Source organism: Coenobita brevimanus, chromosome 24 (assembly GCF_032717465.1).
Source record: "Coenobita brevimanus isolate Jiangsu-jjx chromosome 24, ASM3271746v2, whole genome shotgun sequence".
Taxonomy (NCBI): domain Eukaryota; kingdom Metazoa; phylum Arthropoda; class Malacostraca; order Decapoda; family Coenobitidae; genus Coenobita; species Coenobita brevimanus.
Window position 1 is genome coordinate 4,999,603 of NC_136977.1, and position 27,829 is coordinate 5,027,431.

The 27,829-nt window shown below is 39.1% G+C and overlaps 2 protein-coding genes across 2 annotated transcripts; one reads left to right on the forward strand and one right to left on the reverse strand.

Moving 5' to 3' along the window:
• Window positions 1-1,023: 1,023 nt before the first annotated feature.
• On the reverse strand, window positions 1,024-12,482 carry LOC145393542 (uncharacterized). Its single transcript, XM_080267692.1, has 5 exons — window positions 12,252-12,482; window positions 9,653-9,847; window positions 9,407-9,490; window positions 8,932-9,096; window positions 1,024-1,216 (listed from the first exon to the last, which is right to left on the reverse strand). The coding sequence occupies exons 1-5, from the start codon at window positions 12,480-12,482 to the stop codon at window positions 1,067-1,069; spliced, it is 825 nt and encodes a 274-aa protein (XP_080123818.1). The 3' UTR covers window positions 1,024-1,066.
• Window positions 12,483-18,837: 6,355 nt separating this feature from the next.
• Window positions 18,838-27,433, forward strand: LOC145393543 (uncharacterized). The gene is made up of 4 exons (XM_080267694.1): window positions 18,838-19,033; window positions 19,305-19,466; window positions 19,796-20,000; window positions 27,298-27,433. The coding sequence occupies exons 1-4, from the start codon at window positions 18,838-18,840 to the stop codon at window positions 27,431-27,433; spliced, it is 699 nt and encodes a 232-aa protein (XP_080123820.1).
• Window positions 27,434-27,829: the final 396 nt, after the last annotated feature.

Genomic DNA, 27,829 nt, shown 5'->3' on the forward strand with positions numbered 1-27,829 from the left:
GGTCGTAACCCCTCTCCACTAATATCCTTAGAGTGACGTATGACATTGGATTCACCTTCAAGGACCGTTTTACAAAACATCAAGAGGCAAGGGACCCCCAAGAGTCAGTGCACTCAGGGCAAAGAAAAGAAACACTCCTTATTCTACAAACAATACGTTAGATCAGTGATATCCTCTGCCTGTCCACCACTGGCTTCCATCCTGTCTAATACCCACTACAACACCTTGCAAACCATACAGAAGAATGCCCTACACATGACCACTGGCTGCACCAAAACCACTTTCATAGCTCACACTCTGAAACAATTCCTCCCTGTCAGAAATTACCTTATAGTAGGAGTGGCGCATCAGTGCATTAGCCTGTGTCAAGTACACAACACCTGTCATTACATGACTGACACACAACACACAAAGGCACATAAAAGTAATCACCACACAAACATTATTAAACCCTCTACAACAATATCCCATCTCCAGACATGCCAACATTAGCAGTCAAGAAAAACCACACACTCATTTCACACGCAGGGCAATACAACACCTTGATCACAGCATTATAACTGTGCTACAAGCCCTGCCCTCCCCCCCCCCCTTCCTCCTGATATCCACCCATTGGAGGTGTCTTTAAACGGAGATGATCGAGTTCACCTAGCTGGGCATAGAGCAGGATATTGTCCAGCCCTCCTCAGCTGCCAGTTTAGAATTGTGCTGGATGGAATCACAGATGACACATGTCCAGCTTGTAGCATAGAACGACACAACATACCACACATAATGGAGTACTACATAGCACATGCCACACTAAGATGCAGACACAACATCAATGGTGTTGGGAATCTGTGACAGTCCCACAGGGGCAGCTGCTTACCTGCGGTTGACAGGTCTGCTCGATCAGACATCTGGGTTGAGCAACAACAACAACTGGCATGCAGTTTTAATTTTCTTTTTGTGCATATTCTTTCCAACTTGCTCACCACCATTTGCTAGTCACTTTCTGCCAGTAAAACTGTCATCAGTATAAACAGAGTGTGATAGTTTGCATATGTTAAAATCTGGTTCTAAAATATTACTCAGAAACTAGAAACACTGCTTTCTTTCTAAGGAACACAAAATCCTCCTCAAGACTTTCAATCAGTTTGAAGCCCTTGGATTCGATCATCTTAATGAAGGCTTCCCGGTCCTCTTTTCCCTTGTCTTTCCTCTCGACAGCCAACATCTGTGGAGATCAAAAACTTTTTTAGTTACTTTTCTCTCACATTTGCATCCGGTATATTCAGAATATATTCAAAAACTTTTTAGTTACTCTTCTTTCACATTTCTGGCCCATATTATTGTTCTCTTGCGGCCTGTTTGGTGTAGCACAGTGGCTGAATTGGACAATACAGTAGACCCAGGGATGGCCCAACGGGGGGGGTGGGGTTGGGGTCCCCCCAATGTGTGTTCTAAGTTGGTCAAAAATACTATCTATCTATCTATATACCTAGGCTGCTTCCCCCAAGGAAAGGGAGTTGGTCAAAAATGGAGAGTGGAGACTTTTTTTTACATAAAAGGAGAGGTCTCCAAGAGGACAAAAAAAATTTTTTACATACGTTTTTCTTTATATACATATATATATATATATATATATATATATATATATATATATATATATATATATATATATATATATATATATATATCTCATTGCCAGACACCATGTATCCCAAACGGGGTGGCCAAGGGCTTAGAGTTAATTGTTTTACGGGGAGGGGCACTAATCCTCCACCAACCCCACTTGACACGTAGGGATGCCAACAGCATCTGGTGTTCCCAGGCGGTCACCCATCCAAGTACAAACCAGACCCAACGTTGCATATATATATATATATATATATATATATATATATATATATATATATATATATATATATATATATATATATATATATATATATATATATATATATATTAATGTATGTATGTAGAGAGAGAGAGAGAGAGAGAGAGAGGACAAAATACAAAGTACTCTAGTTTCCTACCTGTCAGGGGATTAATCTAAGCCAAAATCAAGTACCATAGGTAATTAATCAAGGTGACTGGACATGGACCTCCTTCACCCATGGAATGGTGGCAAGTAGGAGTGAGGATGATTAATTTGTTTTGTTTGTATCTATATAGTTGGTCAAACCATAACGCCAAATGGATCAAGTTGGTCAAAACTGTTCTTACCCCCCCCCCCCATCACATACTCCTCGGGCCATCCCTGAGGACCTTCATTTTAACGAATCTTGATGGACCGGGTATCGGATGTAATGGACACTACAAAAACCAGTGAACTTCCATCGGCTATAATGAACCATGTCTGTTAAATGGGACACTGGGTCACAATACAGTACATGTGTTTCATGCCTTTTATACTCCAGCCCAGCCTGAAAATGCCCTCTCCCCATAATGATTGCTTAGTTGTAAAATAACAAACTATACTAATGCTGTTCTAGTCATGAAGAAGTGCTGTGACAAGGCTGTGAAATAAGCTGCAAAAGGGCAAAATTATGGAAGTTGGTGTAAAATGGGTACAGTTTTCATTGTTAGAACTAGAATATGCTATTGTACTCATTTATTTTCAAAAATGTGCATAAAATCCCACCTAGGGAGGAGGGAGAACTTTTGGATATAACTGACTAATGGCTTTATCGAATCAGGCATCCTTCCATAGTCCATTATAATGAGGATCTACTATACTATGGCTTTCCAGTACATTCTTTCTACAGTGGCCTCATGTCCAGTATGGTAATTAGATCAGACAACACTGCCGCACAGGACTAATTCCGTACTAGACAAATAGTAAATCTTACGGGGAAAATTATTTAGATCAGACTAGACTCTAATTTAAAGCACGAGAATCCATAGAATGTTGGAAACAATGAAAGGCAAACAAACAAAATTGGAATTTGGCCCGATTAATAAGGGCAGGTAGAGCACACACACACACACACCAGAGCTCCATACCAGACCAACACGGCCAGAGGCATTACCTAAATTAGTATCTTTGAATGAGTCAAGCTCTGTACCAGGTTAGACTAAATGATTTTTCATTATTAAAAGGAAAAGAAATAATAAGTTTAAATAAGACTGGTTCAAACAGAACAAAGAACCACGATGCGTTGAGTCAGCTGGGTTTGTTTATACCACAGCAACACGGGGAAAGTGTACATACTCTGTAAGTACATACTCTGTTCATTTAGTATTACAAAATGGATACATACTTCAGTAAAACAAATTTGGAAAAGAAAAGGGATAAAAGTAAAAAGCAAAATGATGATTTCTACCAAGAACTGGTTGGAGACTCACAATAGACTGGTCGAACGTGTACACAAACTAGAAATGGCTTTCAAAAATGAAATTGATGAAATAAAGAAGCAAATGCACTTGCAAAAGGAAGAGATAGAAAAACTAGGAAGGGAGGCCAATAAGAAAGACACAACCATCAGTGAACTAACAGTGGAATTGAGTACGCTTAGGAAGAAAGTGAGTGAAATGGGAAGTACAGTAGTCAATCACGAGAGTGTTATGGAAGAGTTAAAAAATGACACAGGGACAATTAGACAAGCAAGCAGTCTTATGGACCAGAGCAGTGATATTGATATTGAGGAAAAGATAACACAGGTGAATGAAGCTGTGCAAAGCTACAAAAATGATGTAGAAACCACGTATGCTGAAATGGTGAAAGTAAAGAAAGACTTAGAAACAAGGGTGGAGGAAAAAAACATTAAAAAAGAAGTGAAAAGAATAATCCAAAACAATCCAAAGTTAGTCAGAGATTCAGTAGAAATAAATCAATAGTGATCACTGGTATAGAAGAGGAAGAAATTAAAAACAAGATCACTAGAGACAAAAAGGAGATGGCAAATGTAATGAGCTTACTGAAAGAAGTATCAGAGGAAATCTGTAGTAAAGACATAGAGGAACACAAAAGGTTAGGGAAATACGAGAAAAGCAAGACAAGACCTCTAAAGGTGACTTTCCAGAGTGTAAACACTGTGGAAGAGATACTAAAAAATGCAAAGAATCTTATGGAAAAAGAGGAGTTCAAAAATGTATGGATAAAAAGATGCCTAACACAAGAGGAACTGGAATTACTGAAAGAGAAAAGGGAGGAAGCAAAAACAAAAAATGAGGGAAGATCAGGAGAAGAAGAAATTTTTTTACAAAGTAATAGGATTGCAGGTACGAAAGTGGTACACAAACAGGATGGAAGAAAAAGGAGGAAGGTAGTAGAACCATGTCATGACAAGTATATAAACAAGATGATAAAGTTGATGTACTCAAATGTGGATGGAATGGTATCTAAATTACTAGAGATGAATGATTATGTCAGAGAAAATGAACCACAAATAATATGCCTAACTGAGACAAAATTAACACCAAGGATATCCAATGACATACTAAACTTAGAGGAATACAATATATGGAGAAGAGACAGAAATTTAAAAAAAGGAGGAGGAATTATAATATTAACTAAGAAAAATCAAAAAGTCAAGGAAATAAACCTAGATATACCATCACAAGTAGAACTGATTGCAGTAGAGATCGACACATATGAAGTAGCCAATTTGTACAAGCCACCCAGATCAAACACATGGGAAAGAGACGAATATGAGGACCTGGCAGAGAGTACAATTCAGAGTATAAGATCCTTGCTACATAAAATGGAAGAGAAATCGGAAATAATTATACTAACCGGGGAGTTCAATACAAATATAAATTGGAATACTCTAGATATAAATAGCCAAGAAAGCTGTTGGGACCAAAAGCTCCTGGATCTCGTACAAGAGTTTTTCTTAACGCAACATGTGAGGGAAACCACCAGAAAAAGAGGACTTGATGTACCTTCAGTGCTAGATCTAATATTTACTAGGCAAGAAAATGACATTGACAGTTTAATAATCACTCTCCACTCGGCAAAAGCGATCATGCAGTACTAAATTATAACTTCAGGATAGCATATGACATCGTAAACAGCAATGACAGTTACAAAAAGAGCCTAAACTATAAAAAGGGAAATTATCAAGACCTAAAGAAGTATTTCTTAGAAGTTGATTGGGAAAATGAGCTTAGAGGACAAGATTTAAATGCTGTATATAAAAAATTTTGTGAATTTTATGAAATAGGAGTCCAGAAGTACATCCCACACCACAAAGAAGCAGATAAGAAAATACAGAAATGGTTCAATACAGAATGTAAAAAATCAAAAGAAAGAAGAGATTTGTTGTGGAACAGATACAGAAGACACAATACCGGTAGTGAAAGGACGTATAATAATTACAAACAGGCAAGAAACGACTATACAAGAATAAGGAGGGAAGCCCAAAAACAGTTTGAGGAGGATATAATAAATAAAAGTAGTGATCAACCAAAGCAGTTTTACAGCTATATCAGAAGCAAAACCAAAGTAAAAGATATAATACAATCCATTACGGACAATGGAATCACCTATACACAAGAGAAAGATATTTGTGAAGCACTAAATAAGAATTTCCAATTAGTTTTTACAGAAGAAAAAAATTTTGAGAGGGACTATGTGGAACACGCATGTCCACACATACTATCAGATATACAAATAGCAGAAAAAGTAATACAGGAGGAGTTAAGTAGATTAGACAGAGGAAAAGCAAGTGGTCCTGATGAAATTTCATGTTGGGTGTTACGAGAATGTGCAAAGGAGTTAAGTAAACCATTATTTTTAATTTTCAAGAAATCCTTGAGTCAAGGGAAACTACCTGATATTTGGAAAAAAGCAAATATAGTCCCCTTATTCAAGAAAGGAAATAGACAAAATCCTCTCAACTACCGACCAGTATCACTGACCAGTGTTGTAAGCAAGGTATTAGAAAAACTTATAAGAAAAGCTTGGGTAAATCATCTAGAAGAACACAGTATGATAACAGAAAGACAGTTTGGTTTCAGAAAAGGAAAATCATGTGTTACTAATCTGTTGAGCTACTATGACAGAGTAACAAACACAATACAGGAAAGAGAAGGATGGGTGGACAGTATCTATTTAGATTTCAAGAAAGCTTTTGACACAGTACCACACCAAAGACTTTTATGGAAGCTGTACCATCAAGGAGGAATTCGAGGCAAACTGTTTTGTTGGATGCAAGACTTTCTCATAAAAAGAGTAATGAAGACAGTACTAAGGGGAAACTACTCATCATGGAAAGAAGTGACTAGTGGAGTACCACAGGGTTCGGTGCTGGCACCAATCATGTTTTTAGTGTACATAAATGATATAAACATTAACACTGGAAATGAGAGCTATCTGAATATGTTTGCAGATGATGCAAAAATACAAAGGAGAATTACTAGCACAGACTCTTGTAGGGAGCTACAAGAAGAATTAAATAAACTTCATGAATGGAGTAGTACATGGCAAATGGAATTCAATGTGAACAAGTGTCATGTAATCAAGTTTGGTAAAAGTGGAAAAAGACCTGATTGGGATTATAAGTTAGGAAATAAAACCCTATACACATGAGAAAGAGAGAAAGACCTAGGTGTGATTATCAATAACAGACTATCTCCGGCTGACCACATCAGCGAGAAGGTACGGAACATGTATATACTGCTTGCAAATATGAGCATAGCATTCACATACATAAATGAAGACATACTAAGAAGGATAATAACATCATTCATTAGACCAACCCTGGAATATGCATCAATAGTCTGGAGTCCTCATCTCAAAAAGCATATAGACAAGATTGAAAAGGTTCAAAGGGCCGCTACAAGATGGATACCAAGCTTAAGGGACCTAAGCTACGAAGAAAGACTAAATAAACTGAATCTACCAACACTACAGGAGAGAAGGAAAAGAGGTGACATGATAATGCTATATAAGTGCATATCAGGAAAGGAGAAAATAGACATAAATGATTACTTAACATATGGAGAAGCATCAGCAAGAGGACACTGCAAAAAACTGCATAAGAAGAGAGGTGATAAAGACGTAAGGAAATTCAGTTTCCCAAACAGAGCAATTGATCAATGGAATGCACTACCGAATGAAATAGTGTGTGCCAAAACAATTCACAAATTTAAGGATATGTACGATAAATATGGTTTAAGACACGGGACAGTACGAGCTTGACTCATTCCTGTAAAGATACAATTAGGTAAGAACACACACACACACACACACACACACACACACATTGCACGTCGGCTCAGTGGTAACGCTCTCACTTAGCATCTGCAAAGATGGGAGTTCACACCTTGCTAGGGATGCGAAAAGTTTCACTGATGAAGCAGGCAGTCACTGTCCTCCTCGAGCAAGGGGATGGATGTGTGCGTGTGTGAAGGTCAAGGCTTTGCGCTCAGATCGGACTGTATGAGCTCTCAGCTGTCTTCCGGGAGGCTAAAATGCTTATGATCACAACTATCACATGATCCTGACCGGCCCGGTGAATTACACACACATATTGGTACTGTCCAACACATCATGGTATTAGCACACCGTTGAGCACAAGCAGACTGAAGCTCGTTGATGTCACCTCTCCCGGCCAATGCATGTTTTCATTGGCTGTGGCACCTCTCAGCTTCCCAGAATATGAGACCCCTCCCCCCTCAAAAAAAAAAAAAAAAAAAAAAAAAATATTGGATACTCCCCTCCTGAAAAAAACATTCACGTATACTGTATGGAAGCAAACTGTACTGTACTAATGTAAGTTTTCCCTGCTATACTAATTACTTTTTTTATTGACTGTTTTGAGTTTTACTGTACTAAAGGTGATTGGTACTAAAGAAACTCGGGTATGACACTTCTTCATGACTGGCATGATTTTCTTGTGTTAATCAGTTGTTGCAACTGCACATTCATGATGTAGAGCTGGCAGATTTAGGCCAAGTTTGAGTAAAAAGTGTAGCCAGTGCAAGTCAAGATACATTCACTGGAGAGAGATGACACATACCTCAGCATATTGGCACTGAACAGGTTGGCAAAGGTTCCCACAGTTCTGGGTAAGAATCCAATGTCTCATTTGCTGGATTGAGATCTAATTTTGTTTGGGCTATCAAGCAAATACTAATGACCATGTTATGTAGTTGCCAACTTTATTATTATTACCTTATTTTTACTGTATTTTTCATTGCTATTAAATCTCATCAATGACATTAAAGGATGTAACATTGCTTCAACAAACCCTAGTGCAGGAACAGTGATTAGTGAGACAACTATCTCGACACTGCCTAATGTTGAAGACAGGGAAAATGGTATATCTTCATTATGCTTCAGAATTATTCAGGAAGCTGCCTATGAAGTTTTGCAAAAATTAGAGAATGATGCAACAGCATGCTGGAAATGAATTCAGCTCCAACCAGAAACAGGCTAAAACTACAATTTGCTGCATGTCATCTTGCCATTGTTATAGCTATGTCTGCCGCACTGGGACATGAGTTACTTTTATTCCTAGTGCACTGTCCGCATCTTCACAATTAAACTCATGTTTAGCTCTCCTTTGTGTTCAACATGAGGCTTTACGTGACTCTTCAAAATTCGTGGTGATTTGAAATAAGAAAAAAATAATATTAATCCATTATGACTATCAAAGTACAGAGCTCTCAGAATAAATGAGTCGGGCATCATGTGTAGGCAGGCAGAATGTAATGACATATCGAAAACTGCAGTGCCAATTGTTCTAAACCAGGCGTCTCACAACACAGGTGAAAAGGCATCCTTGGGTTGAAGGGAGTTCAAAAATGAATGTATGGCTAAGTTCAGTGTCCTGAAAACTGATTATCCACGATACTGAGACTGAGGTAGACCAAGGTACTGAGACAGGAGCATAGAGTACTGTTGCGGAGAGATTTCCTATTGGATGACAGTGCAGGGTGTTTTGGTAGGGAGGTACTGTACAGAGCAAGGTGAGAAAAAAAGCACAGTACAATACTTACATCTACAGTAATTGTATGGAATGGGAAGTGTTCTATGACACCCCACTCTGCCCCTTCCACATCAAGGACGAAGAGATCAACATGAGTGATGTGTAGAGCAGTGAGCAGAGTGGCAGGTGGAATACAGTGGACACTCACCACGCTGCCTGATTCTCGTTGCCCTGCCTCACACATAACCACTTTTCAATTACCATACTTTGTCATACGTACATTATATCACCATCTATCATGTGCACTGTGCATGCAAGGTGAAACATATCCTGGCAGAATTTAAGGCAAAATTTTGTACAGTTCATAATGTTTGAGTCTTATTGTAATGTTTATGACTACAATCTTCATGAAATTTGGAACCATAATACACTACAGTACTTGCCTTCAGGCAAATGCAGGAACAGATGTTTAACTCAGTCTGATTGTAGGTTACTTTATATACCAAATTGTTTTAAAAGTCATACATAATTATACAGCTACTTACTGGAAGTTTCTCAAATATCTTGCTGCCAACAGCACCGTACGCAATGCTTTCTTTCACATAATCAGGACTCAGCCAGAAATTTGTCTGGAAGGAGAATATGTTCAGCACAAAGAATGTATTTCTGTATTCATATACTGTATACTGTAGTTTCTTTGTTGGCGTTTCCATAATTATGTACATTACAAGCACTACGCTGAAAAGTTTTTTTTTTTTTTTTTTTTTTTTTTTTAAGTTATAATTCCTTACCTTATAAGGGAAGGGCATCTCTGCCAGACAGAACCTGGCAGCATGAGCTTTGCGCTGTTTTTGCAGTAGCTCTTGGAACATATCTGGCCTAGGTTCTACCAGAAGACCCGACCAGGCACGGTCTTTCTCCAGCATGAGTGTGGTGGACAACAAGTAACCATCCAGGGCCCCTGCCTCTAGGAAGAACCCACCCACCTGCAACCAGAGTGGCCCATATGATAACTATTTTTGCTTGGTGCTCTGATTTGAAAATCATTATCATTATCATCATCCAGACCTCCTTTCCCACCCTAGGGCTGGGTGAGGAGTAGTAAAGTCCAGAGAGCCAATGTTTGCACAGTCCAATGGGCCACGCTTCCATTCACTCATCATTCAAGCCCCCGAAATCCTGGCTTTATCTGGTATGCCAAAAACTTTCTCACCACATTCTGTAGCTTAACATAAACGTACCCGATAGTCAGTTCGGACGCTGTCACGTTAAAAAGGGGTGCCAAATCCATGGCCCTGCACTTCTCACAACATTCATCCGGCTAGCTCGATCTCTTGTCAGTTTCCTAGCCTCACCGACGTCCATCTCTTCCTCCCACACTCATCCGCCATATCCCTCCACCTTCTCCTTGGCCCACCTTGCCTCCTCCCTCCTTCAAATTTGCTCAGAAATATCTTTTTCACCACTCTTGTTATCCATTCTCTCCACATGACCATACCATCTCAGTAAACTCTCTTCGATTCTGGTGTCCACAGAGTCCACAGACTTCCTCACTCCGTATATTTCGAATAATATTATTTCCTATCCACCCTGTACTCCACACACATTCCTCAGCAGTCCCATCTCCACTGCTGTCATTCTTGACTTTTCATTTCCATGCCACACCATATACTCTCACATCCATATGTTAAAGTTGGCACTAACACTCCTTCATGTAGCCTAAGCCTCGTGCAGCCGCAACATTCAAGCCTCTGTTTCTTATCAAGGCCTTCATAGCACCAGCTACTTTCTTTCCTTGTGTCACTCTACTTTCCACTTCTTTTGCACATTTTCCTTTCGTTTCAGTCACTGTACTCAGGTATTTGAACTCTCTCTCCAATTCCAGTCTCTCTCCATTCACTGTAACATCACACTGGGAGTCACCTTCTCTCTCGGTTACTATCGCTTTACTGTTTTCTATATTATCTCAAGGCCCGACGCTCACAGACATCATCAAAACTCTGCACAAGTCTACCAGTTTCTTGTCCGGTATTTGCAAGTACCGTACGTAGTACAGTACTACATCATCAGCATACAACAAATCTGAGATATTCCATCCATCGCCATTCATTACCAACGCCATCCCTCGCTCCATTACTTTTTTTTTTTTTTTTTTCTCATCACCCCATCCATATTTATATTGAACAACCATGGGGACATCACACAACTTTGTTGCACGCCAACATTGATCGTGAACCATTCACATGCATCTACCCTTACACCTGCCTCACTAACATCATAAAAAACTCTTGACGGCACCTAGCAGTTTACCATCTACAGTACACCGAACATGCGCAAAATCATCTACAATCCTTCTCTGTCTACTTTATCGTATGCATTTTCCAGATCCATAAATGCTATAAAGACCTTATAGTCCTTCTTACAAGCCTTCAGCACTACCTGTCTGCAATTATTTGATACATATATCGTCTGCCACTCCTAAAGCCACCTGTTCATCACTCACTAGGACTTCTGATATCTCTCTTACTTTCTTTATAATAATTCATCCATATACCTTCCCTACAGCACAATAAACTTATGCCACGATAATTCTTGCAGTCACTTCGCTCATCTTTATTTTTGTACAGGAGTACAGTCGCAGCCTTTTTCCACTCTGCTGGCACAGTTTCACTCATCCATATGCCTTCTTACGTACCTCCAACAAGCACTTCATTCCGCGCTCTCCATTACACTCAGTCATCTCTGCATACACCTCATCAACCGCAGCTGCTTTCTCATTTTTCAGCAGCTTCACAGCGTTCTTCACCTGTACGAGTGTCACGTTTCCGGTCACTGCATTCCCTCTCAGCACACCCCGAAAACCAACCATGTTTACAGCCGCTCTGCTCTCTCTATTCACATTCATCAGGCTTTCAAAATATTCTTTCCATCTGGTCCTTACTTCATCCCCATGGAGTAATAATCTATCATTACATCCCGCATGCGCTCACGTTTCTTTCCGCTGTCACTTCTACATTTCCGTATCTCTTTTCAGAATAACCCCCTGTTTTCAGAGTAATTTGCATTCATTTTTCTTCCTAGACCATAATTTACCTCCTACTTTTCCTCTTTACTAGTCTCTTTACGTGCTTCTTGCTCTCAATATATTCAGTTCTTATTTCAACTGAAAATACTTTCAGTAAAGTGGTAAAAAGATCATTATTGTAATTCTAATGTATCGCTGTACTGTCTCTCTATATGGGAGCACATCTATACTGTTGCTAAGAAGCTTGTTTATTCCAGTGATCAGTGAAACTATAGTACTGTAATCATTTTCATCAGCGATTTAGAAGTCTGTTACCTTTTCACTTCTGTCATACAGTAGCCTATATGTCTCTTAAGTTACATTACCTTAGAAATGAGAAACTTATTAATGTTGTCAACATAAAACTTGTACACAACACTGTCTCTGAAGTAGCCAATGTTGTGGAAGGTCATATTGTAAGGAAGGGTGGAAGGCTTGAATACTCGGCCTCCTGCCCCTGCCCTGACCCATTCCAGTAGGCGAGGGTCTGTAGCATTCAGAGGTCCCTCCATCAGTACTTCAACCACTTCTGAAGAACATGACCAGTCAGCCTGCATTAGTTTGTAACTCCTGCACTTCTTTTTGCATTGTCTATAGTACTCAGTGTACACTAATCTATTTCAGATCTATTGGTGACTGGACTACTAAGGAGTAAAATCCCAGTCTCTGATATGGTAAGATTCATCTTAAATAGTCACATAATTAACATTCATTATTATATTATCACTACCCGTGTTGAAGAATACATACATTAACTATGGGCTATTGTACAGGGGTATCAGAAATTTAGAATCATGCCTCCCTCAAACTTCATTTGGAAACCTGTTTAAAACAGGTATAAGAACAGGTTCTTTACCTGTATTGATGATGACAAGACAGCAGTAGTACCTGTACTGTATTTGGAAATTACAAGGCATGCAAACAAAATGCAGACATAATGCAAGGAAAAGAAATGTGAAGACCTTTACTTAGGACTATGCATAAATATAGATGGATACCACTGTGACCAGTCCAAAACTGGAGTTCCTCCGGGAGAATCTAGCCCAGTGGGCACAGGTGGTGATTTTCACGTCGTATCCACGTGGAAATTTGGTGAAAACTTGTGAACACGTGAATTCACCAGATATCCATGTCTTTTTCATGTGAATGTTTAGATGACATATTCACGTGAATAAATGGATGTGGAATTCTTACGAATTAGATGTGATGTTATCTCTAAGTAGAACTGGTGGATTCATTCTCATTTAATTCACGAGTTCACATTATAATTTTTTTTCTTGAAATACATGATACCTGCCACCATAAAATCGTATTTCCAATGTAGTTTGATATGTTTTGGAATAACAATTTCAAAAATATAGGTAAATTATAACTCATGCATGTTATTAATAGCTATAGTCAGAAAATGTTTTGTTGCTTAACAGGCCTACTCTTATAATGATTGTAAGCATATAATTATATAAAATACGTTCAAACAGCATGTCAAATAGAATCTCCATATGTTGCGACATGTGACACGTTTGTACTGAATATTGCCAGATACAACTTGCCACTCAACTGTTTGTGGTGATCGTATCATTTTAATCATGCATTTTATTTAAATCTAATATTTTCAAATGAAGTTAGAATGTAGTATTTTTGCAAAGTAAAGTTATTTGTACTTATTTTCCTGGCTTTCTTGGAGATGGTGCTTTACTCTGGTGTGCATTTCGAAATTCATTTGTTTTGAATTGTTTATAATATCAAATGACGCCAACTGCCGCCAAGTTCACCAAGGGCGCAACAGCAACTTCACCAAGCGGCCACGAAACCTGCAGCAAAGGATCAAAGGTAATTTTCCCTCTCTCATGATATTAAGAAGAAGAGGGCAGGCACTTTGTGCTTAGCCACACATCCTTTTTTCTCCAAAAATAGGGAAATTTGAGACTCATAGGCTGTAGCCTGTTGATTAGGCCCTAACTTAATGGCACTGCTTTGAGAAATCTGCTTTCCCAATCCTTACAGTAAGTTAACCTCAAGCAACAAAAGAGTAATTTTGCAACTTTTTTTTTTTTCATAGGCTAGCTGGCCTAGGACCTAACTTATATCGATGTTTAGGCTAACAGGCTGGTATTATTTCGTATTAACAGCCAACTCACTGACAAGAAATTGAACTAACTAGCATTATACCTTATGCAATTCTGGTCCTTTTTCTTCTATGGCACATCCGTCGTAAATCAACCATTACTGAGTTATGCAATTTATAGTGTTATTGTTTTCAATGGGAGAGCCATGTTTCCCCTGCTGTAGACAGATAGTTGTGTGTGTTCACCTGTATGTATACTACCTTAGTGAAAGTAATATTTCGTATTTACACCAGGTTAGGTTAGGTAAGATTTGGTTAATGTGTGGGGGGTCTGGAGGAGTTGAAGCCCCCCTGTTAGGATTTGGGGAATAGATGAGGTTTGGTTAGGTTAGGTTAGTGCTTGTTGTTTTGGTGTGATTTGAGTTGCTTTAGGCCATTCGATTCACTGAAAAAGTCGCTAGTCCTGTTTACTTCACTAGGAGGCTTATAACCATACCACATATGGAATAGCGATAACTCGTTCATTATTAATTTGCGACAGAAATGCCAGGAAGAAAACATTCTTAGAATGACTGATTCTGTTAGAAAATCATGAAAATGTTAACGAAAAGTCAATGATCGCGTGATGTGTAGTGTTAAAAATGGACCATATTATTTATGGTTATATTGTTGGTACTCAAAATAGCTTATTCACAATTGCTTAGGCTATTGATTGGTATTGAAAAAAATCATATGGGACCAAAACTAAAATATTACCAAATTTACTTGATATAAATATGATTTTGACCTCCAGTTTGGTAAAGTTTATGGTCATCTACAAAATGTACTTAGCCTACTGTATTTGCTTACTGAGCATACACATGGTTGTATTGTCTTTTCGGGGTGGTACCCCATTGGTGAAAAGCTGATGCACTCATCTATAGGTTCCAAGTTCTAATCCTGGTGAGGGATGGTATATTTGAAAATTTGGAAATAAATACATTGTATTGTGTGTAATGTTATACCGGTACTTATGCAGGTCTCTGAACAATTCCCCGTCAAGACGATTCCCTGTCAAAATATATCTGTCCCAGGATGATTCCCCTTCATTTTATAAATATATCTATTATTACTTAATGAATACCGGTACTATATTAATTCATTTTCATAGGGGCCTTTTAAGCCGTAAGACCATACTGTATCATTATCTTTGGAAATCATATTAATATTTTACGTTGTCAGTAATTAGCTTTATTTGCTTCACTGCAATAAACTTTTTATTATATTCAATTTTCACCCATTGCAGTACCACTAGTTAGGCTATACATTTTTATTTATTTTTTCAGTTGACGATAAATCTAGCCAGCTGAAGAGGTGACTGTGTCTTGTGCTACCTAGACTACAAAGGCATACGTTACTATACCGTTAATAGGCTACAGGGTGGAACTCCGCAGTCAACACTAGATTTTTTTGTTCTAGCAAAATTTGTACAAGGTTAGTAGTTTAAAAGTTTTGTACATTCATACTAAAACTAGTCTATTTTGCCCACAAATCATATTCATTATGCTTTTCAGCAAGACCATGGTTGGAGATTATTTTATTTTGAAATATGGAACAATATAATACATTATGGTAACTATTGAACTATTAAATTTTCTAGTAATGGTAATACCTAGTTTACTAACATACCCCCACTCAGGGTATACAGCAGTTTTTTTTTTTTATCCCTTTTATGTTAATATATTGTAACTAACCTTTCCCTTTCCCTCTCCAATAACAAACCAGTTGTAGCATCCATAACTCTGGATTATGAAGAATATTGATGGATTTCTAAAAACATGATGCTCTGTAAATGATTTTATCCTAATTTCATTAGAACCCCATCCCAGAATTATCACATCCCCTAGAGTCCTGTTTCTCACCTCTATGCAGTACTTACTAAGAAATAGTGATTTAAAGCATTGTTAAAGTTCCATATATAATCAGAATCCATAGAATTAGCACTACCAGTAATTCAACCTTGGTAATAACTAACTTCAGAGCATCTACAATTTACTTGCTGCTCCCTATATTTGCTTTCCATCCTTTTTCTGTTTCCTCAGTTAAGTTCTATTATATGTTTGTGTATGTGCAGATTTATTATTTTGTGTTCTATTTGTCTTTTACTAATACTTTGTTGTCTAATTTCAGATAACATTCTTTTATTTCTTATTCTTTAAAATTTCCAGTGCTGTATATCTCTTTAAGTAACCTTGCCACAAAATTAAAAGTAAAACCATTTTGAGGAAAAAATTATCATGGCTTTACTATAAAAGGTACAGGAAACTACAAAGTCAACTGAAAGAGCTTTTTTCAAGTAGTGAAGATGAAGATAATTCATGTTCTAAAGTCAGTAAGCTTAATGGTGAGATCCCTCTTAGCGAGACGCTGATATATCCTTCACTTTGCCTTGTCAACAACAGATTGATAGCAGTTTAATATCCTCTTCATCAGAGGAATCGACACTGATAATGATACTCAAAATAGCTTCACTGATGATTCTACTCAGGAAGAATTAGCTAGGTGGGCCACTCTGAATAATATCACGAGACAAGCACTTAATCAGCTTTTAGAAATTCTTAGGAAAAGAGGATTTAATCTTCCAAAAGATGCACGCACATTATTGCAAACTCCAAGGCATGTAACAATAAAAGAAAAGTGTGGTGGACAATATTCATATTTTGGAATAGCCTCAACTTTGCAACTGATACTGGATGCCAATAAAGATTTTGTTGAAAACAATGATTTCATTGAATTGAAAATAAATGTAGATGGAATTCCATTATATAAGTCAAGTAATGAGCATTTCTGGCCAATATTATTGAAATTTAGCTATTTTAGGCCTGCATTGGTAGCTCTTTATTGTGGGAAAGTAAAGCCAGAATCTGTAGACAATTTTCTCTCAGACTTCTTAGAAGAATACAAGCAACTTTCACAAGATGGTTTAGTTGAGGATGGTAAGAGATTGGGTGTGAATATTATTTCTTTTATATGTGATGCACCTGCCCTATCCTTTCTGAAATGCATTAAAAGCCACACTGGTTATTATGCATGTGAAAGATGCGAGATTAAAGGAACTTGGGACTCTCATGTTCTCAAACTAAACTCTTCAAATAAATGTAAAGAAAGAACTGATGAATTATTCAAACTATGTCATTATGAAGGAACTCATCAGCTGGGAATGAGTCCTCTCATTCAGTATGGGATATCCTGTGTTAAAGGATTTCCTTTGGACTACATGCATTTAATTTGCCTTGGTATCACAAGAAGAATGTTGCTCTTCCTTATGAGAGGTTCTAGAGTGTGTAAACTCTCCCAGCAACAGTTAAGCTTGTTGTCTGGTGTTTTGGAAGGCATGTCACTCCCAAGTGAGTTTGCTAGGCAGCCACGGTCTCTGGCTGTGATTGATCGTTGGAAGGCTACTGAATTCAGGCAATATATCTTGTATACAAGTATTGTTGCTTTGAAAGATATTGTTTCTCCAGAAATCTACAAAACAAGCCTGTCACTAACTGTAGCTCTTTCTATTTTATTGAACTCAGACAGCCATCTAAGGAATGGCTATTTGTCATATGCACGAGAACTACTGGAGTATTTTGTGCAACAATGCGATGAGGTATTTGGTCGCCATTTTGTTGTATATAACGTACATAATGTCGTTCATTTAGCCGATGATGTGGAAAACTATCAGTGTTCATTGAACTCTTTAAGTGCATTCCCCTTTGAGAATCATTTACATATAATTAAAAAGTTAGTAAGGTCATCAAGTAATCCCATCTCACAAGTATTTAAAAGGCTTGCTGAAAAGGAAAAGTACAGTGCAACAAAGGACACTTCACATCAAGCATGCATAACCACAACATACAAGGATAACTGTTTCATGTTGGAAAATGAAGATTTTGTTTTCCTGAAAGAGAAAAAGGACAATGGATACTATACGTGTGGTGTTTTAAGCCAAAACTTTACTGAAAATTTTTTCACTGTACCTTGTGATTCAAAACTCATCAATATTGTGTTCATGAAAAATTGCTCCAAGACAAAAGAAAAAGTAATTCATTCTAAATACTTGTTCAGAAAAGTTGTGAAATTGCCCTACAAAGATGGTGTTGTCTTAATACCAGTATTGCATTACACAAATGAATAGTGTGAGATTTGTAAAAAAAATTTTTTGCTTTTAGTCTTGGAGCTCACTGAAAATTGCCAACTTGATTATGTACAAACAGCAAACTTCTGAATCTTGGACTCTGTAGCTTCACAACTCTTCTCCATTTTTTTTTCTTTTATCTATACTTTATCTTCTGCTCCCTGTCCTCATCGCACCTGAAGATGGCAGACACACATTGCAGTGCATATATTTGCTTGCATTACATAAGAAGAAAATCACCAATGGTGAGATTTTTTTTTTTTTTCTTAGCATTTACAAGTTAATGATTTTCTTGAAGGCATAATATTTTTTATTATTATTATTTTGATACGTATAAACAGTCAACATTCTCACGTATCTTATTAAACATTAATTCTGACATGTAGTGACCATGATCCCCCTCCCCTCTAACTCCTGTAAATGAAAATGTGATTGAGATTAATTATAATGATGTATATTTGAAGAATTATTTTTAAATGTTGTATGAAATAGGTTTATTACCGGTACAAACTATTGGTATCATGCAGTTCAATTTATTTTCAGTTTTGTTACTGATATTTCTCATATTAAGTAATTTATTTACAATAATTATAATGATGCATGTCGTCTCTTCAAATGAAATAAAAAGCATATATACTGTACTTACTATAATACTGAATTACTAAGCATGACATTAATCATCAGGATGTGGAAGCGAGCAGTTTGGGTTGAGGGGAAAACAGAAGAGGAAGGTATTGTACCAGATAGCTGGGTAGATGAGGAGAAGGGAAGCTTGTATTGGCCTCAAGGTGTTAATGCTGAGAATGCATTGAATACTCGACAACACCCAGACCCTAAATCATGGAGGAAGTTCCAACTGGTTAAAGTGAAAATATCTTCAGGTATGTATGTATTATGTTACCAACATTTTGTCATTTCATCCTTTCATTCCTCACCTTTTCCATTCTCTCTCTCTCTCTCTCTCTCTCATAATATATATATATATATATATATATATATATATATATATATATATGAGAGAGAGACTGATTGACTGACTGACTGACTTATGTCTTGGCCTTCTATTTAGGGGATCCTCTTAGGGGAGGGAAGGTATCATGACATACTGTGATTTAAGTATAGATCTCTAGTTTGTTTATGTTCATATTTCAGATAGTTATCAAACATGTGACAATTATCAGCTCACATCAGTAACTGAGGGTGTTGACAGCAGTGCTGACTCTGATTATGGTGAGGGTTGGGAATTAAGGAGGAGGAGAAAACGTGCCAAGAAGTGCCTTCCAGAGGACTTCATCAGTAGTCAGGACTTGCATGGTAAGTGAGCAAAGAACACAGTATATTGCATTAACAAAGGAAATGCTGCTTTCCTGGTATTTTATCTATTTACAGTCAAAATAAGATCATCCAAATATAAATCTACATATCTTCATTTTAATTGCAAATTGATTTTACAAGTTAATTGATTTAAGGTAGTTGTTAAACATCCTCAAGGTGGAAATGAGTTGGAAATATTCTTTTATTGGATTCAAAATCATTAATACCTCATGATGCCACTCACTTATGGTATACCATGTATATATACTGGAGTAGGCTACAGTATCAACTTTTATATGTCTTACTTAGTACATTTTCTTTACTATCAGTGTTGCAAAAAGGTTCTCCAACCCAGCAACAGAAGGGAACTCCAGTATCAACTGAAAACCAAGCTCTAGCCCTATCTCAAAAGCTGGCTCCATCTCCACCACAAAAGCTTGTGCCAGCTCCATCGAAAACGCTGGCTCCACCACCACCTCAGAAGCTTAATCATATTTCATTTCCAAGAAGGTCAAGATCTACTGAGTCTGATTGGTATGTTAAACTTTTTATTACCATTAAGGGGGGGGATCAGAACTTTTGTATTAGTTATTTTATGAACTTTTTTTGTGTGCTTCTTTGAACCCAACATTCATTATTGAGTGTAGATTGACTTTGTATTTCAGTGGTGTATTTATTATCCAATATTTATTTGACATAGAATTTTTGTGAAGTAGAGATTTGAATGTGACCCCAGAATCAGTATAATATTTAAGATAATTATGACAGTGAAAGGAAGGTTTAAATGCATTGTTCTGAGCAAGCTAGTACTGGTAGTAAGATTGATAGAATCCCAGTGTCTTGACATTTCTTTTGTTAATGTAAAATTTAAATATATATTCTGTATCTATGTAAATTATCAGCCAAGTTCACTGAAATACTTAGAATTAGTTTAAAGGAAGGATTTGGTTGGAGTTATGGAGAGAAGTACTCTCAGGTGGTTTTAGTGAAGAGGTGAGGCTGACCAAGTGAGTGTATACCAGTGAAGTGGCTTGTAGGCTAGACAAAGAAGGGGCAGGCCAAGAACTAGGGGGAAGGACAAAGTGGAGGAGGGATAAGGATGCTTGAGGTCCTTCAGTTGTAGCCACCCCTTAACCCTATTCGGTGCAACCCTTGGCGATTTCCCACACTTACGACCCTAGTATCGTGAAAAGAATCTTGAGTAATATTATTGGTTTGACGAAGTGAAATGAACGCATTCGGAGACGTCGGCGCCGTTGCAAGGCAAGCGCCGCCAAACATATCGTACCGCACCCGCGCGCACTGAAACACACACACATATACACACACACACGTTTAACTATTATCAAATTTAAAATTAATGTAAATATCAAATGACCATATATTTTACCATTCACCAACGCTTATCATGTTTGCCATATATCAAAGCTGTAGGCTATATTTTCAGTCTGAGGGCTGCAGTATCAATAAACCGTTTACTGTTGTCTTTCACACACACACACACCGTCCATAACATGGAAGTTGATAGCTTACACATCTTCCTCATCATCAACATCACCACCCTTCCTCCCTCACACTCACCACCTCCCATCTTCCTCACCACCACCTTCCCTCCCTCCATCACTCTAACACTCACCACTATATTCCCTTCTACCCTACTCTCCCTGTCTCACTACCACCGCTCTTTTTCTCACCACCATCTCTCTAACTCATTCGCCACCACCAATACTCTCCCTTTCTTCCTCACCATCATAACTCCTAAACCCACTTTCAGTGGATTTACTACTAGGTAGACTAGTTGATGGAGAGGTAGCTATTAGTCAAGGAAATCTAATAATGTAAGCGTGTAAATAATTTCTGGTTATACATGCAAGTATTTTTTTTTATGCAAGAAAGAACCAAAGGGCAGGACCTACAAATTGCTCCCTCCAAGAAAAAAACGACAGCAGAGCCAAATTCAAGATCAGTTCATTTCGAGATGCCTGGACACACTGTGTATGAAAGACTGGAGACCGTAGGCAGTAAGAAAAACAGAGATGGAGACAATTCCAGAGTTGACATGTTGCATACATGAATGACTGGAGCAACGGTTAACTCTTGCATTAGAGAGTTGGACAGAAAAGGGCTGAGTTTGTTGCTAAGACGGGTGCTGCGTGCCTGCCGTGGTGGTGGAGGGATGCAAGCAGACAGTTCAGAGGAGCAGTGACCATTGACGTGGCGATAGAAAAGAGACAATCATGCAACAGTGCGGCGGAGACAGAGGTTGAAGGGAGCCAGTAAGAGGAAAGTCAGTGAGACGAAAAGTTTCCGACTCCATCCTGTTGAGAAGAACTGTGTGGGGAGCCTCCCCACACATGACAGCTGTGCTCTACACAGGAGCGAATAAAACCCGTGTATAAAGTCAACAACTGTGCAGGGCCGTGGGTTAGGGCTTCCTGACTAAAACCTCCCTAAGTGAAGAGTCCAGTCCTGCTGTGGACTAAAAATGGAAAGTACATAATGATGATGATAATACTACCATATATTTCTTTCTAATGACTGAATATAATATTTAGCTAAGCGAGTTTCAGCCACGCTCAAAAAAAGTGTGTAACCAGGATACGGGACGAAGACCCAACTCGCCATGTATCCCACCTACTACTCTCCCCAACCTCCTCCCTTTAGAGAGTAGTTATTTATTTTTTCAAATGTCATTACCACTGTATAATAATGAATTTATAGAAGTAAAAGATTATTCTTATTAATTAATTTTACACGTGTGGTGTGAGGACTGTGTTGGTGTGTGAGGACTGTGGTGGTGTGTGAGGATTGTGTTGAGCGAGGACAGTGGTGGTGTGAGGACTGTGTTGGTATGTGAGGACTGTGGTGGTGTGTGAGGACTGTGGTGGTGTGTGATGATTGCGTTGGTGAGTGAGGACTGTGTTGGTGAGTGAGGACTGTGGTGGTGTGTGAGGACTGTGGTGGTGTGTGAGGATTGTGCTCGTGTGTGAGGTCTGTGGTGGTTTGTGAGGATTGTGTTGGTGTGTGAAATATAATCTATTCGTGAGAACAAAACAGACTCGACCTTCTCATGGACCCACTTCACGTGTAACTAAGGAGTGAGAAACAGGTGACCTTTATCATACAAACGGATGGCGAGTGAGAAAGGGCCGGGGAGAACAGGAGGTAGATAAGGCAGAAGGCGGTAGATGTACGGGAGATAAATGCTTGAAAAGGCATAAATATTGCATAATAATTGCAAAATTCCACATCAACAGCCTTGTGCCTTACCCACCTCCTATTCTGCCTGCCCCTCTGTTGTATAATAAAGGTCTACCTGCTTCTCACTCCTTACAGCTGAAGGAGGTCCTTGAGAAGGCTGAATCTGTTGTCACCAATATAATATATAGGTATTTCTAAATCTGAGTACTGCAATTTAAAATTGAAGGGCACAGAGAAATATTTAGTTATAACCAATTATTCAAAGGGCACGGTAGCTCTATCTGCTCATGCTACTCCTCAAGGAGTATTCAGAGCAATGCAATAACAAATATTCAATTATGAATAGTTATACCCAAAACATCATCAATATACAGTATAAATCAATAGTTATTCAGTGGGGCAGTCAATCCCAAAATACCGACAAATTAGTCAGTAGACTGTCCTTCTGATGTCAGTTTATTAGTAATTTCCCACTGGTCAATCACTAGCCTATCACTGAGACCTTTGACGGTCAGCCAGTCAGTCTCTCCAGAAGTCAGTCCCTTGATCCTTTGTTAGTAGTCACCACGAGAAAATGCAGCTGCCAGGCAAAGCTCCGTACATGCGGGGTCACCATTAAATTCTTACGAGTAGAAGTACGTGAAAGGGTACAGCAGGGAAGGAAGGTTGTTGGTACGCTGAAAGCAGTGATGAGAAATGGGGAGGTGAGTATGGAAGTTAAGAAGTCACTGCATGATGGCATTGTGATCCCTACCCTGACGTATGGAAGCGAGGCGTGGACCTTGCAAGAGGGGAACGAGTCAAGAGTGAGAGCAGTGGAAATGAGTTACTTGAGAGGAGCATGTGGAGTGACGTGGAGGGACAGGTTGACGAATGAAGAAGTGAAGGAACGTTGTGGGGTAGATGTGGATGTGGTTGAGAAGATTAGGAGAAATACACTGAGGTGGTTTGGACATGTGGAGAGAATGGAGAATGAAAGACTGACTAAGAGGGTGTATGTAGGTGAGGTGGAGGGAGGGAGAGGGAGGGGTAGACCGAGGATGAGGTGGAGGGATGGAGTTGAGAGGTATATGAGGGAGGGGGGGTGAGTTGGGGGGAGGGTAGTCAAATGGTGGGTGACAGAGTGACTTGGAGGCGTTTTGTCTGCGGCCACCCTTTGCGGGATTAGGGCGTCGGGCTATAGATAGATAGATAGACTGTTAACCAGGAAACGTGCCAGTCTTTGGATTACTGAATAGCTTAGAGCAGCCTGTAGCTTCCTGGTTAAACCCTATATCTCTATTAACCGGAGAACAAGCTGTTCCCTGGTTAATGCACAGGCACAGTGTGGATATGAGGGGTTAGGTCCAGAGCCTTGCCTGGCGCTTTCAAGGGAGACAGCAGTCAATCAGGCCCCAGCTCCTTCTCTCCACTGCGAGACCATGCTTCATTTCAGCTGATCCACCCCCTGCAGCATCGACCCCTGGTAAGTTAAAAAGATCCCGACGGGTGCCAATTAACTAACAGGGCCCTCAGTGACCCACAGCCCGTCACAGGTCGAAAGAGTAGTAACCGTTAACTCGGGACTATCCATGCCTATGCTCCTAATCTATGTATTTTCCGGCGGTATTTGATCCTACGCACTCGAACATCCTTTTTACTCTACAATTACAACTAATATAAGTAAGCTGGAGGATTCTTATGCTGCAAGATCCTCACCTTCCGTATCTCTACATCTATCATATAAGGAAATTTTTAAACAAAAATATAATCCGTATAAAACGTAAACTCAGTCATAATCTATACATATTCGCAGACGTGCATATTCATTCTTAATTTCCAAAACAAGACTTTCACTGATTGGGGATGTTACTATAGCATTTCATACATACTTTATTTCAATGCTGATCACAGGTGTGCTTGTGACATACTTGACATTGTTTCGTGGGCGATTTTACTTTAGGGCGATTCTGAGTGTATCCTGGACCATAAAGAGACTCCAGGCATGAATGACACTTGTGCCGCTTGCCTGACCTATTCTCATGTGTTACTTCTGGGACGGCCTCCTCTACCTCTCCCTGTCCGAGCATCAGATTCATCTTAGCTATTGTATTCCTGGTCAGACCACAAGCCTGACCTTTTCTTCTTTCGATTTTCGGATTACACAATGCCTTCACTAACTGCCAGCCATAGGAGACTGAAGCAATTTTTCTTGGGTCCTGATTATTATATAACGAATAAATTGTCTGTGAATTTACTCTGGCAGTGTCGACAATGTAGCCAAGGGCATTCACCGTCCATCTTCTAGCTTTAGTGTGTACTGTATGAAAACTTATTCTCTGATCCATAATGTCAGTGCTTCTTTTAGTGAAATCATACAATTTAAATATATATATATTTTTTTTCAAAATCATCATCCTTGGTAATGCCTAATATAGGGGAATCTGTGCTCATAAGTAACACATTTTTCTTACCTTTGCTTTTGGTGGGTGTTACATAGGATTCAGTGTCATTTCCTCCCCGTGTTTCTTCCAGTAAATTTGGTATGACCTATCTTCCCTTTCTGTGACTGTCTTTATCTCTAGTGGTATGCCTTTCCTAGTAGAATCTATAGTACCTAAGGCTGAGATACCTTGTGTTTGAAGCCACTCCAGTAACTCTATACTGGTGTAAAATCTATCCAGGCTAATAATCCTACCTCTAAGGTCGACTGAGGCTTGTAACTGACTTACCAGAGCTTTCACTGTTGGAGCTGTACCGCGTATGTAGTGTGGTCCTGGCTTTCAAGGTTTACCCGAATATACAGCTGTCCTAAAGGTAAATGGATATCTAACAGCATTAATAGATTTATATTGGAGGCCGTAGAGTACGGGTTTGCTCTTATTGTAGTCTGAACCCTATTTGTGTTCTGCACCCATATAACATTTCATCAGTGGTCAAGAAGTCACCTGGCTCCAAGACTGAGCAACAACAATTACTGAACTGTTCAAAAAGCTCCCTGATTGCTGCAAACCGATCGTGTACCCATCTCTGGTGTCTGGTATCAATGTCGATCGTGTACCCATCTCTGGTGTCTGGTATCAATGTCGATCGTGTACCCATCTCTGGTGTCTGGTATCAATGTTGTTAAAAGTTATGTTGGCATGTAAGAAACCAAATCGTTTTACAGACATGACGGCTCCAAATATTGGGTGACCAAACCCTTCCATGAAGAGACGATTAAAGCAATATTTATTTTGTCCCAACAAGCCTCTTGGATAGAGCAGGCCAAAAAAGCTTTTCAATTCAATGGCATCAGTCATCTTGACGTGTGTTGGTATTTCGCACTGTCAGTATTAGAAATTTCGGTAATTATGCCTTGTGTTAGCATGGGTTACAATACCATCAATCATATTAGATGTTATAAACAACTCCCATGCCATTATTTCTGTATTAGCTGACCTTGCCTCTCCTAACAAACATCCTTCACTAGGCAATACCTTCTCAACAAGCCTACCTTCTGTATGATTGGTCCATGTTATTGACTTACCGATATCTAATTTTCTCTGGGGTTTCTCTAAAATGCAGGAATATTCCCTGAGCTCGTGTGGCAGGACAAATTCGTCATAATTTTGTTTGTTCAAGCATTGGTCCAAAGTACTGATTAATCTATTTTTCACCAGTGGCTTTCTGTTTCTGAGTGGTACCCACTTTCTTCATTTTGTCATCATTCTGATCATCTTCATCGTCGCCCTCAGTTACTCTATCCAAGGCAAGGCCATCATCATCATCATCATCGCCAACTACCTCTTCCAAGTAATCTTCGACTGGGTCGTCAACATAGTCGAAAGTAAAAGCCATGACTACGTCCGTCCGCACATACACTCCATTCCCTAATAAATTGCTAACTAACCGTCGTCCGTCACGCCTACACGAGAGCCGCGAGGTTTGTGTGTGTGTGTGTGTGTGTGTGTGTGTGTGTGTGTGTGTGTGTGCACATTACAATACACGTGTGTGTATCTGTGTGCACAGTACAGTGCACATGTGTGTATCTGTGTGTATGTGTACGAACAACCATTTCATTGGGTATGAGAAGTCATAGAGAAAAAACAATGAATAATACATAGATAATAAAATTAGTGAATGAAATAACTATTTCACTAGGTATGAGGAGTCCTAAAGTATGAACAATGAATAATACATAGAAAATAAAGTAGTTTTAATGAAAATAGGAAACGTATCGTACGTCTGGAAGCTGTGTTGATGCCCGTTAGGCTTGCGTAGGCTAAGGTCCCAGATATTCCACTCATCTTCGAGCGTTTTCTTTTTGTTTAGCGCTCTCCACGGGGGAAAAATCGTTAATTTTAGAGAAAACGCTCGTTTCAACCCAGTTTTTTCGCTCAGAATCACCATTTGTTGTGTTTCCAGTAATTTAATAAGAAAACAATCGTGAAACCATGCATTGCTTACAAACTAGAGTTTATTGGTAAAAATTAGTTAGGGCGTATCAAAAATGATACGGGCTGCACCGAATAGGGATCTGGCTATAGATAGATAGAAGTAGGGATCTGGCTATAGATAGATAGATACCTGTCATGAAAGTAGTCATTTAGTATCTACCTATAAAATAAATACACTATGAAATTAGTAATCACTGGCTTTGATTTCTCAGGAGTGTAGATCATCAGAGTAGCCCGAGGCCTGGAACTAGCCAAAATTACCACAAGCGGGACCGTACTATCCATGATAAGGAACTTCATGACTCCCAGGACCGATTTCAACAACTGGACAACTGTGGGCAAACGTGAATGCCATAATAGTCAAGAACGACATACCGGTACACAATATGACAGCCAGGACCAACGAGAACGACGTGACAGTCGAGATCGACAAGAAAGACATTACAGTTGGGATCGACATGGAAGTCAGGATCGACAAGTACGACATGACAGCCGGGACCGACGTGAATGACATGACAGCCGGGACCGACTTGAACTACATGACAGCCGGGACCAACGTGAACTACATGACAGCCGGGACCGACTAGAGCGACGTGACAGCCGGGACCGACGTGAACTACATGACAGCCAGGATCGACTAGAGCGACGTGACAGCCGGGACCGACTAGAGCGACATGACAGCCGGGACCGACTAGAGCGATGTGACAGCCGGTACCGACTAGAGCAACGTGACAGCCGGGACCG